Source organism: Apus apus, chromosome 16, assembly GCF_020740795.1.
Source record: "Apus apus isolate bApuApu2 chromosome 16, bApuApu2.pri.cur, whole genome shotgun sequence".
NCBI lineage: Eukaryota > Metazoa > Chordata > Aves > Apodiformes > Apodidae > Apus > Apus apus.
Genome location: NC_067297.1, coordinates 12490260 through 12510098, shown reverse-complemented (window position 1 = coordinate 12510098; position 19839 = coordinate 12490260). Strand labels below are relative to the sequence as shown.

Here is a 19839-nt window from a genome sequence, read left to right as displayed (position 1 = left end):
CATCTAGATCACTGGGAATTTACAAGTGAAACATTTCTCAGAATTTTCATATTCTGTTTTTCTTTTGTTGTTGTTGTTGTCATCAGTCTGTGCGGATGTAAGGAGTTCATACAGGCTGCCTCTGTGCAGGAAGCAGACCAAGATTCTCAGAAACAGAGGGTGTACTTGGTGCTGCTGGGGAAATTGTTAGGTTTGACTTGCTTGCAGGAAAAAACCTGGCCATATTCCATACTGCTATGGCTGCTCAGTCTCTCTGTGGTCAGTTTCCTTGAGAGAGACATTTTGATTTTCTTTAAAACTTAATATAAGCCTCTCTAGACCCTTCTAGTATCTATTTTTCATACTAATAAAATTGTCTGGTTAAGCCACAGCAAAATTATATCAATTAATCTAAAACTTGGAAGGCTTAACAGCATTGCAGTACATGAAAGGAGAAGGTAAAATATCAGAAAACATGGAGAAGACAACTCATCTAGGTGAGCTGCATTGAGCTGAGAACTGGAGGCTGGCAGACAACCTCCCTTGTCATTCCAGTTTGTTTCACACTTTCTGTGCCTGTCTGTGCCAAACCTGAGTGTCTGCAAAGTGCTGAAAGCATCTGGTGAGTCAGACACTATTTGCTGTTGTTCCCGGGGCTCCAGTATAAAAATGCCCCTCTTGGTAACCCTGTGGATGAACCCTGAAAGCTTTTGAAATCTGAACAGAGATTGTTTTCAAGTCAAGGCACAGGGAGTTGCTACCATAAGCAGTTCTACAAGGCAGTAATTGGCTAACTTTGGCCACTGAATGAGAAGAAAGGAGGAGATGGTGAAAAAGAATTAATTAGCCTGAGAAATAATTAATTTCTAACTTTCTCAGAAGTTGTTACCCCAGTGTATCTTCTGTGGTGGGGCTTTATAGTTTTGTTGTTGTAAAAATTATGGTTGGTGGCTTTGTTTTGCTTTTCCTGCTGTGCCTGGCAGTTTGGACCCCCAGAACCTGCAGCAACAATGTTTTCAGCTGAAGGCCTTACTCTTTGTAAGGGCTCGAGGTGGGAGCTACAGGCTCAGGATACAGTAACAGACACCAGACCAACCGCTTTAGTGATCAATAATTTATCTCTTAATAATGGTACAGTAACAAATACAGATCAGCAGTACAGTTATCCAGATCAGAACAACACTAAATCCAGGAATTCACCAACACTGGACTGAATTGAACAGCCAGGCACAGAAAGGCTTGTGGTTGCCTTGGGTGTGCAGGGGCCTGGGGATATTGTGTAAGAGAATTGGAGCCTCACACCTCTCCAGTGTGCACAGGGCATGAAAATACTGTATAATGCAGCAACAGCCCCTCACTGGATACTGTTCTTGGTCACTGAATAGTTTGTGCTTGTGTGTGTTTTCCATTACTTTGAGGATTTGTAGGCCCTGTAGCCTCTCACATGTTTGTTTTATGATGATAATGATGGTCTGATATATTGTACTAAGCAAAAAACTCTTAGCGTATTAACTGTAGTCTTTCTGTACTTGTGTTTTAGCTGGAAGAGGAGAGATCAGTACTCAATAACCAGTTATTAGAGATGAAAAAGAGGTAAGTTGTTTTTTCTGGTGGGTTTAACTGTGCAGTCCTACACAAAACTTCAGAAAACAATGCAGAAACAGTGCTACGAAAAAGCAATTATTTTCTATTGTATCATAGTTAAAAGTCCAGAAATGGTCACACAGATTGGCTTACAGATGGTATCTTCCCCATTTTCCTTATTAAAAGTGAGAAGGAAATGTAATTGTATTAACTGAAGAACATGTTAAGCAGTGGTATTTGCCCATCTCCTCTTTAGTTCTGCACCTCTTGTGTTGTAGTTCTCTTCATTTTCAGTAACCAGTTTAGTGTTTTGGTTTAGTCTGCCCTGGAATATACTGGGTTGTCCATCAGTTTGGTAAATGTGTGCATACAGATCTGACCCATCCAGTTTTCAAGGAATAATGGAAAAGTACAGTGATGCTAAGGATTGTTAGTGTGAATAAATAAATAAAAGCAGTTATTCAGCCTTGAAGGGATTGTTCTCCTAGTCTGAGGATATTGAGTTTATTGTGGCACTAGTTACTGCAGTTCATTCAGCACTGTTTTTAAATGCCAGGACATTTGTCCTGGGTGACTGGGGCACCCATTTCTAAACTGTGCTGTTCAGCAAATGGCCCAAGTTACAAAATTTCCTGTCTTTCTGCAATATATATGTGTGGAAAGCTAATGGGTTGAGTGCCACGGTGTCTTCAGGAAAATGTGGGCTTTTCAAAAGCAGTTATGTAAATGCTTAGAGAAAGATGCAGCTCTCCATGACACCAAGTGTGTTCCAGGAAAACCAAACAACCCCCTGTTAAATTTCCTGCATTAATAATGGTTGCTACAAAGAACAGTGAGTGGCACTTGGGTATTTGTGCACATCCTTGGCTACTCAGCATTAGACACTGATCCCTTTTTTATTCCCTAATAATCTGTTACTTGGGAGCTGGGTTCACATCAGGTCAAATCTCTAGGAGCCCTTTTCCTGCCTTCCTCCCACCCGCAGGGATACTCTTCCTCTATTTTAGCAATATTGCAGCTAGGAGTGACAGGAGTTGGCTGTTTGTGGGTCGAGGGGGGTTGTGTGTAGCTGCAGCTGGTGAGGCTCACCCTGGGTTGCTGACTTGTCTGACTGTCTTTGAGCTTGCGCTACTTATCGATACTCATTTCATTCCTCTCTCTTCCCTCTCCTGCCCTTGCCTCCCCTGCTATATCTGTGTGTCTTTCATGGTAAGACTCAAGAAAGTCTATCCACGTTACAATAAATAATTTTTTTTTTTTTTTAAGTAAAGTTGTTGTACATATTTTGGCTGCCTTTGTCCCTTGGTGTCTTGCTTTTGTTTTGTAAAATACTCAGCAAAATATCTATATATATATATATATATTTAAAAAACCCAAAAAGTTTATATTTTTTACCAAAACAAAAAAGCCCCTTGGTGAAAATTTAGTTCTTCCTTACAGTATTTTGCATTTCTACTCCATGTTTCTAACATGTGGTTCTTGTTATCTTGCATTTTTAAAGCTTGCCCAGTAACACTTTAAGGTATTTGCTTCATTCTTAGAATTTCTTATTTTTGTAGTAAGGGAAGAATCTGGGTGATATTTTTAATGTTAAAACCAACCAAAAACCTCTGTCTCCCATGACTACCACACACTGCTCAAAATATGGTTTAGCATTCTCAAGAAAGTGACATTTTAAAATGGCTTGTGAAATTACAGGCATTTTTATTGTTGTTTTTCTCTAGTCCCTGCTGGCAAGTAGGTTATTTCAGACTTGAATGGGCAAAGAAAAAGTTTAAGTTCACTGAATCAGTATACTTTTTTTTTCCCCCTGATAAAATAAATACTTTCTACAATATTTTTCCTGCAAGTTATCACTGTGTAGTTATTTCTCATTTGACATAAACTCCTTATGGTTACTCTCTCCTATCAAACATCCTACAAAGATGCTGCAGGTGAGAGCACCAGTGGGGCAGCCTCTCTGCTGATGCTGGAAGCAAACTGTGATCTACACTAAACATAAGTAAGTAGTAAAATACCTACTAGATTTGTAGGTCTTCCAGTCTCAGTGTTCCAGAGGGCCTCCCACTGGAGCTGTCAAGTGTGGTTCCTGAAGAGACTGCCCTGTAAAAGAAAAAAACAAAATAATGCTATAGTTCAGAAACCTTTTTTCCCCCTCCCCTCTTGTTTTCTCTCCTCTTTTTTCTTCTCTTGTTTCTCTCCCCTTGTATTACAGCATGCCAGACCCATATCTTGAATTTGCAAATATATATTTATATGCTCACAAACTTGCTTGCCTTTTTCAACCACCTAAAATGCTTGTGGTGGTTGAAACCAAGCCAAACAAATGGCGAATTTACCATATTTGCACCAAAAAAAGGCATTATGTTTGGTCTTCAGCTCCAAGATGAAGAGCTGACCAAAAAGTGGAAATATTGGCTAAATAAATAACAAGCTGCTGTAGATGAAGACTGCCAACAGAGCACAGCTCCCCTCCCAACACACTTTGTGGGCAGCTGTGCTCTGTTGGCAGTGTCCCCTGTGTTGGTGGCACATTTCTGTCCCACACCACCACCTTGCTCTTTGGATCCCCTTCAGCAAAGCATTGAAAAGCCTGGGTTAGGCTGGAGCCTGCCTGTAATCCTGCTGGAGAACACAGGGATTGCTGGCATGCTTGGAGGGCTTTGCTGGCTCAGGGCTGGTGAGATCTGTTCAGTGCTGTTGCCCTTTTTGGGTTTTGTTCACAAGAGTTTTAACATGTGTTTGAAGGCAAAGATGGCACAGGCTGCACCTTGTTGTGTTTCTGCTTATATTAATTTTCTCATTGTGAAAATACACCAAACACCAAATCAACCTTTTGGTACTTGTTTGGTAGCTGCATTGGTTTTTCTAAACCCCAGATTCTCCGCTTGCTGCTTCCATTCCCAAGTATAATCTTAACAATGAAAGAATTGGATTAATTGTGCTCTCATTGTTGAGTTTCCTATTTATCTGGAGTGGGTGAGATTTCTTGTATTTCATAGTCTGATTATCGTGGCTCTCACTAACTATAGATACTGTGGATATGAAAACTTTTCCCTTTGGCTTTAATAGGTGTCCCCTACCCACTGAACATTGTCACACAAAGATGTTTTCTGCTCTTGATCCTTGAGCAGTCCCAAGAGAGTGTAGTTTTGGTTAATAACTGAAATTGTTATCCCACACCTGAGATGCTTTAAGTATCAGCCACTTTGTGCTTTCTGCCCAGTTGGTCTTCAGCACTCCCAGCCAGGGAGGGGAACAGCAGTCACTGCTGTGGCAGTGACACTGATCCTCTAAACCCAGATGTGTGGAATCCCATAGGAAACTGGCTACACAGGCACAGAGCACTGACAGGTGGCTGTGGGCACAGCTCAGTGCTCTGCACAGCAAGTTTCTCTCCTAGATAAGTAAGCACAGATTTCAAAGTGATAAGAATTTGTATTATTATTCTTTATAAACTAAAACCTTTCAGCTTGTCAGGAACTTCTGTAGCAATAGTTCTCATACCAGAGGGCAGTGACTCATTTGGGTGTGCTGTGTGACCTAGCCAGAAGGCTTGTTAGCATCATTGTGAGGAGGTCCTGGCTATGATGCCTTAACACCCCTGTCAGGACAGGATCAACTCTTACAGCTTTTACAGGATCAACTGAAAAGGCTGGGAAAACTGGACATCCCTACACAGAGTGGGCTGTGCCTGCTCTGGAGGTTTTCTTTTAAACCCTTCTTCCATGAAGCAATACAAATCTGACGTGGTTTTGTGCTGAAACAATAGTTGTTGAAGGCCTAGAAACTCTCCAAGTACGTGTTTCAGGAAATAATGATGTCACTGAAATTAGTGAGGACCAGCTGATATTTCCAGCATCATCAATGCTTTGCATGACAACCTGTATAATGAGCTTTGCATGTGTGTTTTGTTGCTTGTTAATGATTTTAAAGAAGTAACAAAACTGAAGTTAGGTTTTGTGGAACATTGTGCAACGTGTTTGTTTATCCTGTATCTCCCCAGTCTATTAACTTGCTTCTTTAAATTGAAATGGCTGCGATGATAAGCAGATTCTGGCATGTACTACCTAGGTAAAGTTTTTGCTTTGTTTCCACAGTTTTAACATCTGAAATGTTTACACATATATAAAGTCTTAGTGAAGTACAGCACTGAAATTTGCTTTTTTAAGAACCACTTCTTAAAGTAGTCTAATACTTGAAATTAAACGAAACTTCTTTAGGTGGTTACAATTATCTATTCTTTAGATGACTTCTGGTTGTGTTTGGTTTTCTTTTAGAGAATCAACACTAAAGAAAGAAATTGATGAAGAGAGAGCATCTTTACAAAAATCCATCAATGTTACTAGTGCCTTGATCACAGAAAAAGATGAGGAACTGGAAAAACTCAGAAATGAGGTAAATGAGGAACAGTGGGGGTGCCTCTTAATTTCAGATTAATTTATGGCTAGGAGTACATGGTTTTGTGTGCCTGCTGCTGAAGAGCTGGCTTATTCTTTTTTGTTACTAATTTAGCTCGTTACACCTAAGAGTTAAATCTTTAGGTATCTGTGCCTACTTAGGTGACTTTTAATGTATATTTTTGGTGGCTCTTTAGTCTTTATTCCTAAGGATGTTGCTGTGGTGCTCTGACTTCATTCTGGAAGGCCTGAGCATTCGCAAACAAAATTCTTACAGATCACTCTGCTCCGTGGAGAAAACGCTTCTGCAAAAACGCTGCAGTCAGTGGTTAAGTCACTGGAGTCTGATAAACTGAAACTTGAGGAAAAGGTGAAGAACTTGGAGCAAAAACTCAAGGAAAACAACGAACAGCCTTTAACTGTAACTAGCTCCTCAGGTAAAGGAGAGAGCCTCTTCCACTGCCCCTGTGCCTTCAGCTTTACTCTGGTAGATTTTTGCAACTGAGACTAGAAACTGTCACATTGTTTCAGTCTCTAACTCATTGTTTCATAATTTAGATTACTTGATACTTACACTTTCTTTTGTGTTTGTGTTTTTTTCTTTAAAGGTGACACTGCTGCTATTCAAGATGAAATTGCAAAAGAGAAGCAGGTATTTGATCTGAAAGATCAGCATGCTAAAACAGCAGTGTGTCTATAGAGTGAAATATTCTTCCAAAGACAGTTTCTCATCAGATTCACCTTGTAACCTTCTGCTTCTGAAGGAACTACTAATGGCAGGAAATACTAGGAATCAAGGGATGAGTGATACTGGAGAAGTAGTTCAGGTTACTGGGACACAAGGAAGCAAGCAGGAAAACATGGGTGGCAAGTTTTGATCTTCAGCTTGTTGGTGAGGTACAGCCCAGGAGAGCACACTCAGAAATTGCTGTTCTTTCCAAAGATTTATTGGATGTGAACAACGAATAAGTTGAGGCCCACCTGTATCTGTGGTGCTTGCCACCTTGGAGAAACTGGGTACTTGAACTCAGGTGATACTTTGGAGCTTCTGCAGTTGAAAATGTTAATCTTTGCTTCTTAACTGCAAAACTTTCCTCAGAATCAGGGTTGGCAGCAGTGGGGTGAGGAAGTTGCTCAGTTTGCATGTGACAGGAAAAAGGGGCATCAGAGAGTGTGATAATTGGAAGGAACATGGGAAGTGATGCTGTGCCACAGGCAGCCAGTGACAGCAAATGCCCAGGAAACACGGGCAGAGCAGAATTGCCTTCTGCTTGTTCTAGAAGTCCTTGTTAGATCACTGATGTCAATCATAGTGATTAAAAAATGTCCTTCCTTGTCTGTTTGGAGACCAGAAGCAGTGCAATTACCACACACTAATCACCAATCTTTTTTTTTCTGCCTCCTTGAATTCACCTGCTGATGGCACCACTTCCTTCCAAGCAGCATGAGGTTTGTTGCACTTCTTGTCTTCCTTTATTTTACTTACTATGTCCATTTGCCAGGCATTCCTTGATCACACTCAGCAGAGCTGCTGCAGAGCTGGCCTGCTCCCCTCTGGGGCCACAACTGTCTCTAGGAGATGCTGTCCAGGTGTGCTGGGCTGTCCCTCTGCCACTTCCAGGACAGCTCTGAGAGTATCCACCAGAGCTGCAGGCTCACAGGGACAGAGATGCTGTTCTGATCAGAATTACACAACTGGATTTATGTTCAAAATGGAAGGTTAGAAAAAGAGTTCAATCTGGTGGGCTGAGACCCACCCATGTCTCAGAGGTGTTGGCTAGGCAGAACCGTTTGGCTCCCTCGACAGAAATCACACTGAGGGTCTTCAGGATCCCCTGGAATCTCATGGGTGCTCTCTGTAATACACAGGTCCAGTGGTGTAATTTTGAGTGTTGTTCCTTTGTTGCTCACAGTCCTCACCTGCTGACTGTCCTTGTTCTTGGCTACCATAGATCGACTTCCTGAACTCAGTGATAGTAGATCTGCAGAGGAGAAATGAAGAGCTGAACCTAAAAATACAAAGAATGTGTGAAGCAGCCCTCAACGGCAACGAGGAGGAGATAAATAACTATGACAGGTATAAATCCTAGAGGAAAAACTTGGCTTGTGTTTTGGGAGGTGCTGGTTCTGTCAGCTGCACCCTGCCTGATCTCAGCTGTCAGGAAGGACAAATGGAGCTTTCTCTTGAATTTAGGGTGAATTAATCCAGCTTTCTTTTTTAGATCTGTTACTGTGGTGTATCTGGTGGTGCAGAGTGATCCTCTGTAGTTTCCAACCACAAGCACTGATGTAACATTTGTTGTCAGTCTTGGTTGGGTCTGGCCCTTTCCAAATTAAGTAGAAGAGTCTTTGCTGTGGAGAGGTAACTGGAGGTGGGGAGATCAGCCCAGAGAAAGAGCTAAAACCTATTTGATATATTGTGGCTTCCTATCTCTTCTCTCAAGGGGAAAAATAGTTTACATGTGTTTCTTTTTAAAATAATGTCTGCATTTGTGCAAATATTTGCACAAATAGCAGTTTGATTAGTAGATACTATAGTACAAGGGATTATGGGTGTACTGGAAGGCAGGCAGGAGATCAGAAGGGAGTTTGTTATTCTCCTTGTTGACCGCTGTGGGGTTCCCTGTCTCAGTAATTCTGAGACACCGTGTCTGGAGGGGCGGGGCGGCTGGTCTTTCTCCTTCACGAGGGAGAAGTCCCCTGCTTGACTTGCGCTGGCGCTGCTCTTGCAGTGAGGAAGAAAGCTTGTCAAAGAAGAAGCCTCGTCTCTTCTGCGATATCTGCGGCTGCTTCGACCTCCACGACACTGAAGACTGCCCGACGCAGGCGCAGATGCTGGAGGAGCCGCCGCACTCGGCGCACCACGGCAGCAGGAGGGAGGAGCGTCCCTACTGTGACACCTGCGAGATGTTCGGGCACTGGACGGCAGATTGCAACGACGACGAGACCTTCTGATGCCACCAGCGGCCGGGAGGAGGGACTGTCTGTGCCCTGAGGGGACGATTTATACCACCAGCATTTTTGCGTGCTGAATGTCAGGAAAAGGGACAGCGTTTCTTGGCCCCCTCGCTCCCCTTCCCCTTGCCCATCCACTCCGGAGTCAGTACCTTGATAAGTATTTTGCTCCTCTGCTAATAAATGCCCCATCCCTTCCTAATAAACTTAAGTGAACTATAAACAAATGATTTAACAAATTACTTTATGCTGTTTCTTCCCAGGTTCTGGGTTTGTTCCCACTCTTAACAAGAAATGCCCCTGTGCTGTTGCATTTATTGATGGGAAAACTTGTATAGGAACGAAGCACTATAGTGATATTAAAGCTTATTTAAAGACCTTAAAATTATGCTGTTAATTTTCATATTTGCACTAAACCATTTTAAGGCTGAATTTGTAAATTTAGAATTTTTTTTAAGCTTTTTGGTTTGTTGTTTTGTTTTTTTTTGACACTGGACTGGGTTGAGAAATGTTTCATCTTTACCTTCATTGATTGTGATTTCCCGGGGCTGTGGTTTGACACAAAGAAGCAGGTAAGACCCATGAGCTGCTGGGGGGTTTATCAGGAACCCGTGCTGCTGCAGCCCTTTTTTTCCTTTTTCCTTTCAGCTTCTCCATAGTGTGTGTGTGTGTATATATGCATATATATATATTAAAGTTCTATTTTGGAAAAAAAAAACAGGTTTTCTCTTGGTGTGTCTCAGCTCTGTTCAGGGGACAGATGCTCCGGGTGGCTGCGCAGTAACTGAACAGACAGGCGTTCCCAGCTCCAGGGCTGCCGTTCCCAGCTCCAGGGCTGCCGTTCCCGGGCTCGGGTCGGTGTGCGGGGGGAGCGCGGGACCGGGGGCGGGGAGGGTCTCGCGCCCGCCAGGGGGCGCTGCTCCGCCGCGCGCGAGAAGGGGCTCCGCCCTGGCGATCACGTGGCGGGGCAGGTGACCGGCGGCGGTCACGTGAGGAGATCATGGCGGCGCATCTCAGCTCCGGGCGCGTCAACCTGACGGCGCTGCGGGAGGCCGGGCGGAGGGAGCTGCGCGAGTTCCTGGACAAGTGCGCGGGATCCAAGGTGAGGGGGCGGCGGGGAGGGACGGGACGGGGACACGGCACCGGCCCGGCCCGAGCATCATGACTCTCCCTTCCGCAGGCCATCGTGTGGGACGAGTACCTGACCGGGCCCTTCGGGCTCATCGCCCAGTACTCGCTGCTGAAGGTAAAGGCGGTGGCGGCCCCTCGGTGTCCCCTCGGCAGCCCCTTAGTGTTGCCTTGGGGTCTGGTCCCTCGGTGGTCCCTCAGCGGCCCTTCGGCTGCCGCCGGCGCTCCCCGCGGTCAGCTAACGAACGCCCTTCCTTTCGCGTAGGAGCATGAGGTGGAGAAGATGTTCACGCTGAAGCCGGGCCGCCTGCCGCCGGCAGATGTCAAGAACATCATCTTCTTCGTCAGGCCCAAGCTGGAGCTGATGGACATCATCACAGACAACGTGCTGAGGTACGGTGGGCGCTGGGAGGGGGAAGAGTGGTGGCTGCAAGGGTTGAATTGGGGCTCGTGGGAGCCAGCCGGGGGTCCCACCAGAGGAGGGGACAGGTTTAGCCTGACACTGTGGTTTGTCACATCTGGGCTCAAAATGGGGAACTGCAGCCACTCCTGGAGTGCAAGACATGCTAGAAAGGAGACGGGGGGTTCACTTTGGCTGGTGATGCAGAGGGTGCACTCCTTGATATGAGGAGATACATTCATCCTGATTAGCTGGAACGAGTCGTGCTCTGATTGACCTGTCTTTTGAAAACCAAGTCTCCGTCCCCTGGTCTCAGAGACTGTGCCTGGGTAAAAACAAAAATCCTCGGAACCACACAAGTTGGAATGGCAGTTGCCAATAATGACCAGCACAGCGTTCCTTTTCCCTGTGAATTCAGTGTCCGTGGGCTGTGCCATCACCTGTGCAGCTGAGTTACCCTTTGCTGTGCTCCTCCTGACTGTGACCCTTCCAGGGAAGACCGAGGCCGCTCCCCCCAGCGGGACTTCCACATCCTCTTTGTGCCGCGCCGCAGCCTGCTCTGTGAGCAGTGGCTGAAGGAGCAGGGTGTGCTGGGGTCCTTCATTCACCGTGAGCAGTACAGCCTGGATCTGATACCCTTTGATGGAGACCTGCTCTCCATGGAGTCCGAGAGTGCCTTCAAGGTAAGGGCCTCTCTGGTCTTTGAGGGCAAACGCTGTGTGTGTTGGCTGTTGGTGTTGGGTACAGAGGCTCTCAGAGGGTTTGGGAGTGACCTGCAGAGCAAACTTGGCTTGATCTGGAGTGCTGAGCTGAGCGTGCACTTAGTGTGTTTTCTGACTAAAGGCTGAAGGACCAATCACTGCATCAAGCTGCACCCTCTTTCCTCCAGATTTAACAGGTAGTGTTACTTTTGCAAGATGAGTGCTCATGGGGCTTAAAATACTGAGTTTTTAATATATATATTAATATATATACTTAAAATACCGAGTTGCTGCCAAGAGCCAGCGTCAATATGGAGCTGAAGAACTGTGTACAGTGGTTAATACCATACACACTGTCACCTGCCAGCTGTGTGTCCTGTTTTCTCAGAATGCTGTGCCTGGGGACAGAAAGGTGTGAGACTTTCTTTGGCCATCTCTGCCTCATTAAGCATAGCCTAGTGGACATGTCAGGGCTTGCAATGTCTTGTCAGCAGCTCTGATGAGGTGCGTGCTCTGACTGGCCTAATTTGAGGGAGAGGATCTTTGCAGTCACTTTATGCCTCTCTTACTCTTCTCCATCAAACCTGAAGTAGTGTGGAGGGGTTCAGAAATAATACATTGTCTGGTGTGATAAAATGATTCAAGGCAGTAACAGCACAGGTAAGGTCTGTATTTGCCAACAGCCTCAGTTTTTTGGACCACATACTGCTGGGGGAGCAGCTGTGTTGGATCAACCCCTTCCATTGGGAATCCTTCTTGTTGTTTAGGAATGTTACCTGGAGAGTGACCAGACAACTCTGTACCATGCGGCAAAGGGGCTGATGACACTCCAGGCTCTCTATGGAACCATCCCACAGATTTTTGGGAAGGGCGAGTGTGCCCGGGTGAGACAAATGCTTCTGTTCTTTGGGACAATGCGTCTTGTTCTTTGGGACTGCCTTAAGGAGTGTTTGGTTAAATGCACCTGTGGGGTTTCTGAATCCAGCCACTGACTATGCTTGTCATATTGGAATTCTGGGATCAGGGCCACCAGGTCTTTGTCACCTCTGTCCAAAAGAACCATGTTTGTTGTTCCACAGGTCTTCCTGTCAGGAGGATTTATCTATTTCACATGCTTTCTGCTCATAGGTGCCCTTTCTTCATGTTTTCAGCAGTTCCTTCTGTGGAGTTTTAATACTTAGCTGCTCTGTTGGAATCAGAAGGGCTGAATGAAGTGAAGGGGGTGTAACCCACTGTTAGTGCCTTAGCTTTTTCATCTTTCCCTATAACTCACCCTTTTTTCCTCTCTCTGATCAACCTATGGTTTAAATCGGTACCTTTTGTGAGGGAGTGGCTTGAAGTCAAATCCATCTGTCATGACCTGCACCATAACTAGCCTGACGTTCTCTCTTTCCAGCACGTGGCTAACATGATGATCAGGATGAGGCGTGAGTTCCCCGGGAGCCAGAACTCCATCTTTCCTGTCTTTGACACTCTCTTGCTGCTGGACCGCAACGTGGACCTGCTGACGCCGCTGGCCACGCAGCTGACGTACGAAGGGCTGATTGATGAGATCTATGGGATCCAGAACAGTGAGTGCTGCTGGGCTGGGGGCGGGGGGGTTTGCTGTGTGCCGGGGGGGTTTCTGCTTCACTACATGATGATGACGGGGAAGAAGCTGACCTGAACTTAGTGCAAGGATGGGTCAGTCCCAAGGTCGAGCCCATCAAGATCAGCCCTGACTCTCTTTTTGCCTAGGAAGGGCAGTTGGGTACAGTGTGTGGATATTTTGGATGCTGGTGGATGAGTGTGTGCCACTCTGAGGGGAACACTTTGTGAGGCTATTCTGAGCACTCTCCTGCTCTGCAGGAGGTAGTCAGAAAAACTCCAGAGAGGCATTTATGGGTTTTAATCCCTCCTGCTGTACTGAAGACTGGCCAGAAGGCTGCCTCCAAAACTCTCTGTGAACAAGACAGCACTTAGGTGCTGATCACTTGTGTTTCTGTGTGGGTCCCTGGGTGAGCACAGGGAGACCCTTCTTATTTAACACATTTTCCCTAAGTCGTCTGCATGTTTACGTTAGCTTTGCTACTCAGAACTGTTTCCACAGCCTGCTTATCTTAACTTCTGATGGTGTAGTTCCAGTTTCCAGTCCTTATAGTTTTATTTTCTGCATTTGGCAGCTTATGTGAAACTGCCTCCTGAGAAGTTTGCCCCGAAGAAGCAGGGTGAGAGTGGGAAAGATCTGCCCACAGAACCCAAGAAGCTCCAGCTGAACTCTGCTGAAGAGCTGTATGCTGAAATCAGAGACAAGAACTTCAATGCTGTGGGATCAGTGCTGAGCAAGAAAGCCAAGATCATCTCAGCAGCCTTTGAGGTGAGACCTGTATCTGACCATGCATCCCTTGGGAATTCCTGTCATCAGAGAAGTCCTAGTCTGTGTTCAGCAGGGCTGTCACTGGCAGCTCAAGCTGTTGCCATGGAGTAATCCCCCTGCCAGGTAGTCTTCGGAAGCCCCTCCAGTCTGTGCCCCTGCCCTGGGATGAGATCAGCTCCACTTCAACTGTTCTGAGTAGGTGTTGGTTAAATCTCCTCATAAGAATCCTGTAGTACTGTAGATCCTCTCTTCTACCCACCCTTGTGTTCTGGGGCTTTTTCTATCCTCACTGTTAAAAGCTTGTCTTGGAGCTAGCCTCAATCACACTTCTGCTGTGTGAGCCTGTAGTTCCCATAACAGGAATTGTTGTCTTCAGCCTACAGAACAGTCAGGTGCTGTTTCCCTCCACAAGAGGCCAAAGGTTAATTTTAGCATAATGATCAATTCCACTTTGTTGCTGTTGTTGCCTGTTAGCTGAAAGGGCCTTTTCCCTTTGCACTGACTGAGCATGCAAAGAAAAGGCTTCAATAAATTTAACTCCAGAATGTACATTCATAGACTATTATGGCTGGCATAAAAAAAACAATAGGAATGTGAAAACGACAGTTGTCCTATAGGAGGTTTGACCTGTAAATTGGTGCTCTTGTCACAAAGCTGGAGAGTGCTGTAGGATGTGTTTGTGGTTTTGTTTGACAACATCCTGTTGATGATTCATGAAGAAACTGAGATCCCATATCTCTGCTTTCAGACTTCATGGTGATTCTCAAGACAACCTGTTACTCTTTGATTTTGTTTCCTTGTTTTTTTTTCTTTGCCTCTTCATTTCTGCCATGTTTAAGACTAGGCAGTGGTATGTTAACTGGAATACTGTGTGTTCAGCCTCATCTCCTAGTAAATGTCTATTACTGCAATATTAGCTAAAGATGCTAAAGGTGCTAAAGATGGATTGTTCATACTGGTTGCTAAGAAAAAAAAAAAAAGAAATTTAAGAAATTGTCAGAGATAATAGGTGATAATGAAACAGCAGCATATTGGCAGCAGAGGACTTCGTACATTGCAGGCTTCATCATTATCACTTTCTTGCCTGCACTTGCCCACTGAAATCCTTCACATGTGAGTCAAATTATTAATATTCTTATTCCAAGTTGCAGCAAGAGGCAAGTAGCCCAGATGACATACAGACCTCTGGACTGCTCTGAGAGCTGAAGTCTGTGTTTTGATTGATCCTTACTCAAAACCTGGGACACTGGTACAGCCAGGTACAGTTAATAGCAGGCCCTGCCAACCCAGTTCCTCAGCACCTTTCACTGCTGCCTTGAGGGATAATGTCCCCCAACCTCTGCTGCATTTGCCTAGAGCTCAGTGTTTACTGCAGCTAGCAAAGGAATTAATCCTTACATGACAAAGGTAGTTTTGCTGGTAGGGAACCCTAGGAACAGATAGTGATGGCTGAAGTCAGACAAAGGTTGAGAAAAGTGATTGGCGACACTGGTATAGTGGAAAAAAATCAACAGTCTGATGATTCTGTTATATTGTCCTGTCTCTTCTAATGATCCAAGTGATGTTACAAGTAATGCTGTGACTTTATTATAAGCATTTAAAGTCTTTTGTCTATAAGGCTGCGTATCTCTAGCAGTATCTGCTGTTGCAGTGGGTACAGTAAAAACTTATTAATGATAAAACACTCTAGTTGGTGTTATTAATCTGTACAAGACCTAACCCAAGTGATGGATTTCTTTAGGAAAGACACCACGCGAAAACCGTTGGAGAGATTAAGCAGTTTGTCTCACAGTTGCCTCACATGCAGGCAGCAAGAAGTTCTCTAGCAAACCACACCTCCATTGCAGAACTCATCAAAGACATCACCAGTGAGTATTTGTTCAGTAGTCTGACCCAATTTAAATACAGCAAGATGCAAAACAATTTGATGGACATCATTCAGCTTGGCAACAATTGGCTTTGCTCCATCCACTGCATCTCTGCTGAAATATTACATATAGAAAATAAGCTGTCAGTTGCTAATGTATTAATTTTAATTCTTTTCCCAAAGCATCTGAAGATTTCTTTGATAATTTAACAGTGGAACAAGAGTTCATGTCTGGAATAGACACAGACAAGGTAAGCAGATAATGGCATTTAGTGACTCTTGCATCTTAAAAAGAAAACAGCTTATTTCTTTGGGTTTTTTCCATAAGAGAGGAAACATCTGAGCTAGATGATGTCTGTCTCTTTCCAGTGTCAAGGTTGTTCAGCTCCCATGTGTCTCCTTGCACATTTGCAGTTTTTTTCCAAGTGACATGGATTGCTGAAGGTATTTGGAGATGGTGCTGTACCATGTGCTGTGTGTACTGCAGGTGTATACAGCTAGGCTGCTGTGACTTGTACAGGGATACCCTGTGCTGTGAGGGATCAGTGAAAGAGTCAAGACCATATATTTTTCAGTCAGGCATCAGTCAAAGTCTAGCTACTGACTGTGGCTTTAGAAGGAAGCTGGGTGCAACCAGTGCTGGATCACTGTTTTACAGTCTTGAGCTTCCTGGAGAGCAGCTGCATCCTCTTTTCTTGCTGTTGTGGAGATACTAGGCAAAACTAGATCTTTTTTCCCAGGTTCTTTAGGCATTTTTAACAAATCTTTAAATAACAGCTTTTTTTTTTTTTTAATAGGTTAACAATTATATTGAAGACTGCATAGCTCAAAAACATCCTTTAATCAAGATCTTGCGTCTCGTTTGCTTGCAATCTGTCTGCAATAGTGGACTGAAGCAGAAGGTTCTGGACCACTACAAGAGAGAGATTCTCCAGGTTGGGCTGTGACTTTTGTATTAATAAATTTCTGAGAAAATCCACACAGAATCCTCAGCTCTAGCTCTACACCACTTGCATTCTAGACAGAGGCATCTTATACAGGGTAGTGTTGACTTTCAATGTGTGCAGGTGGAGCCCTCAGGCTTCTGTCTGGGCTGACAGCAATAACACAGGAGGTGCTTGTGTGTGTTTTACAACATGGAGATACAGCGAGGTTTTGATCGTTGCACTTTTTTACTATTATGATGTAAATACTAAACAAAAAACCTTTTTTTAAACTAACATCTTTGCTGGTTGTCTTTTTTTTTTCAATCTGGTCCCGGATTATTGACATGGTATTAAAGGTGAATTCTTCATATTGCAGACTTACGGCTACGAACACATACTGACCTTAAACAACTTAGAAAAGGCTGGACTCCTGAAACCTCAGACAAGTGGTAGGAATAACTACCCAACAATCAGGAAAACCCTGCGCTTATGGATGGATGATGTCAATGAACAGGTGAACACCATATATCTAACAATACAGAATTTTGTGAGGAAGGGGAAACCCTTAATATTTTATTTCTTTATTTTTCAACTTTATTTCTGTGGTGCTGTTTTTCAGCATCAAGTAGCACCCACCTGCTGCTCACACTGTGCTCTTTCCTGCAGAACCCCAATGATATTTCCTACGTGTACAGTGGCTATGCTCCCCTGAGCGTGCGCCTGGCACAGCTGCTGGCTCGGCCAGGGTGGCGGAGCATAGAGGAGGTTTTAAAGATGCTGCCAGGTCCCCATTTTGAGGAGAGGCAGCAGTTACCTACTGGCCTTCAGAAAAAGCGTAAGTTTTGCTTTTGTTTTCCCATTTTTCAAAGAGAGAGGCATCTCTGTGAGGCTGGCATGAGGCAATTGGAAATCAGGGCTGGCAGAGACCAGGCATCTATCCCATCTCCCCCGCCCACTGCAGCACCAGACCTGCCCAGCCCATTTTTAACAGAGCTTTCTGGCCTCTCTAAAACTTGCAGTCATACACTCAGCCTGCTGTTAATGCACAGCACCACGTGCACTGAAAATACTAGAGACTTGTATTTTTGTTTACTTTGTCAATCAAGAGTACTAAAATAAACCCTAACCTTACACTGGGCTTTTAATAAGTAACATCACCCTGGTCAGCATCACTCTCCTAGTATTAAGCCTGAGCAGTTGGAAGCACATCCTGTAAAGAAACTCCAGAGCTTGGAGCAGAGTCTACGTTTCTAGGCCCCAGTCTGGTATTCCACCCAATAGGCTTTTCTAATTCAGCTGCTAGCTTTATTTCAGTTTTACATCACTGAGAGTTTGACCAACAGTTGAGGGGCAGGAGATGTAAAAAATGAAACTAAGACCACCTGTAAATTTCTCTGAAAACACAGGTCAACACGGCGAGAACCGGGTCACCCTGGTGTTCTTCCTGGGAGGTGTGACATACGCAGAAATAGCTGCACTGAGATTTCTGTCCCAGATGGAAGATGGAGGCACAGAGTATGTCATTGCCACTACAAAACTGATCAATGGAACAAGCTGGATCAAATCCTTGATGGAAAAACTGGAGCCTGTCCCTTTCTAGGGTCTGAGACACAGTAAAGGAGGGTCCCATTGCAACACAGGCTGGTCTTCTGGCATAGCTGCCTGAATGGCAGAGAAACACGGTAAGGGGAGAGGCTCTCCTGAGACTGGCTCTTGCTGCAGTTACCCTGATGCCACCCTGCACTTGTATTCCTACTGTTTGTGGAACTTCCTAGCAGACAAGACAGTGCTGAAAGGCACTAAGGATGAAATAAACAATGGGAGAAAGAGAGAGATCTCTGCTCATGATCTGCATTGGCAAACAAGCACTGGAGGAGCAGGGCTTTGCCCTGGTCCTATTTGGCAAGTTGCTGCTTTTTTTTTCTTTCAGTTTAATTTTAGTGGGAGGTGATTACTTCTTTTTACCCTCCTAATGTGCTGAGGAGGCAAGATGTTGTCTGATCCTGATTTCATACCAATATTCCCAGTCTTTCTCTCTCTGATGCCTGATACATTCCATCAGTGCACTGGATCTGTGGCTGTCAGAGATCTGTACTGGCTGCACCTCTGCTGTACCCAGGATTCAGTTTTCTGCCCATCTTTCTGATGAAAGCCTGCCCTGTACTGTAACAAGCTGTCTGCTATGTTAAATGGCCTGTAGGCCACATTCAAGTCCACTGCCCTGCTGGCTTTGACCAAGGCCTTCAATGGGTTTCCTGCAACAACAGTTAACTCCTTGAGCTATCCACATGCCTGTCAACAGTACCTGAACTCCCACCAAGGGAGGCTTGAGCCTTTTGCTGCACTTGCTCTCTAAAAGGATGGGTGAGATGGCTTGTTTGTCCTAGGTACACCCACCTGACTCTGAAAAGCTGCTCCAGAGTATGAATTACATCAGTGTGGCAAAACACACAAATACTCCCCACATGGGACTCAAAACCAAAAATAGCTACATCAGTGACCCAGTAAACAACAGCGGGTTTAAAACAGACACTTTTTTCACCCCTCCTCATTCAGTTTATAAATGTGGTACTTGCTGCCACAAGCTGTTGGAGAGCTCAAAATTATAAAATGGAATTTTCCATGGCATGATCTTGGTGGCTGGGCCCTTGTTGCTGCTGAGCCAATGTGTACAAGAGGCAGCTTCTGGCTCCGGAAGACTCAGCCTGGCTAATTGCTAGAGGCTTATTATGTCTGTGCAGCTGCCGGAGCCTGGGCTGCTTCAACAGCAACCACTGGGGGCTGGTTCACACTGCCCTTAGCTCTTAAATAGTTAAAACACCTACAAAAAAACCAACAACAAACAAACAAAACAAAACCACACCCCAAAACCCAAGGCACACCACCTCACACTGTAAATCACTCTCTTAACAAACATATCTGCTCTTGGTTACCCAGACTAATGTATACTACTTCCCCCTCAAAAAAACTTTCATTTTTCAAAGTTCTTACAGTTAGGACTGTGGGTTTCAGTCTGTTGTTTTGTAAGACTGAGTTCTGACAAATCAGCCCCTTCCCAGAGCCCCTGTCTGTTTAACCTCTAACTGGCTTATTAGAATAAAATGTAATTGATCTTTTTTTTTTTGAAAGTGTTTGCTCACTCTCTCTCTCTCTGGAATACAACAAATAAATAAAATAAAACCCTGCACTGTGGTAGCTGTTTCCTTCTCCCTCTGCCCCAGGATACCTAAATTACTGAAGGTGAAACTATTTTTCTAATATCTGGATGTTTTTTTCTTTAACCTTACACACTGATTACATGCTGTTCTGCCACTTAACATACTACATCAGAAATATTTATGAGACTTTTAAAGATAAATACATTTTTAATCCTCTGAGACTTCTTAAGGTGGGCAGGCAACTTGCAGACTTGTCTTAAAAAAACAAAGCATGCTGCAACTTTGCCAATAATGCAAGGAGCAACAGGGATTGCCTTGCTCTGCATTAATTCTGCAGTTGTACTGTCAAGCAGGTAATTTCACAGTATTTAAAACTGAAGTAGCT

At 44.5% G+C, this 19839-nt stretch overlaps 2 protein-coding genes across 14 annotated transcripts in view; both read left to right on the top strand.

The window, feature by feature from the left end:
• The window catches only part of CLIP1 (CAP-Gly domain containing linker protein 1), a 69839-nt gene extending 60203 nt beyond the window's left edge, over nt 1-9636 (top strand). For 9 of the 13 annotated variants that reach the window (XR_007891060.1, XR_007891058.1, XR_007891063.1 and 6 more), the window contains 7 exons: nt 1520-1572; nt 3065-3085; nt 5844-5961; nt 6241-6400; nt 6572-7412; nt 7916-8040; nt 8696-9636. Coding sequence is in view for 1 of the 13 variants with exons in the window: in XM_051634416.1 (XP_051490376.1) it covers nt 1520-1572; nt 5844-5961; nt 6241-6400; nt 6572-6615; nt 7916-8040; nt 8696-8918 (723 nt within the window). In the remaining 12 variants the exon portion in view is untranslated. The remainder of the gene's footprint in view (nt 1-1519; nt 1573-3064; nt 3086-5843; nt 5962-6240; nt 6401-6571; nt 7413-7915; nt 8041-8695) is intronic. The other 4 variants (XR_007891061.1, XR_007891068.1, XR_007891069.1 and 1 more) reach the window with 2 other exon arrangements.
• Nucleotides 9637-9906: 270 nt separating this feature from the next.
• On the top strand, nt 9907-19481 carry VPS33A (VPS33A core subunit of CORVET and HOPS complexes). Its single transcript, XM_051634425.1, has 13 exons — nt 9907-10020; nt 10099-10164; nt 10312-10439; nt 10940-11129; nt 11915-12031; nt 12544-12718; nt 13310-13503; nt 15245-15371; nt 15554-15621; nt 16168-16305; nt 16673-16810; nt 16963-17131; nt 17703-19481. The coding sequence occupies exons 1-13, from the start codon at nt 9919-9921 to the stop codon at nt 17894-17896; spliced, it is 1806 nt and encodes a 601-aa protein (XP_051490385.1). The 5' UTR covers nt 9907-9918; the 3' UTR covers nt 17897-19481.
• Nucleotides 19482-19839: the final 358 nt, after the last annotated feature.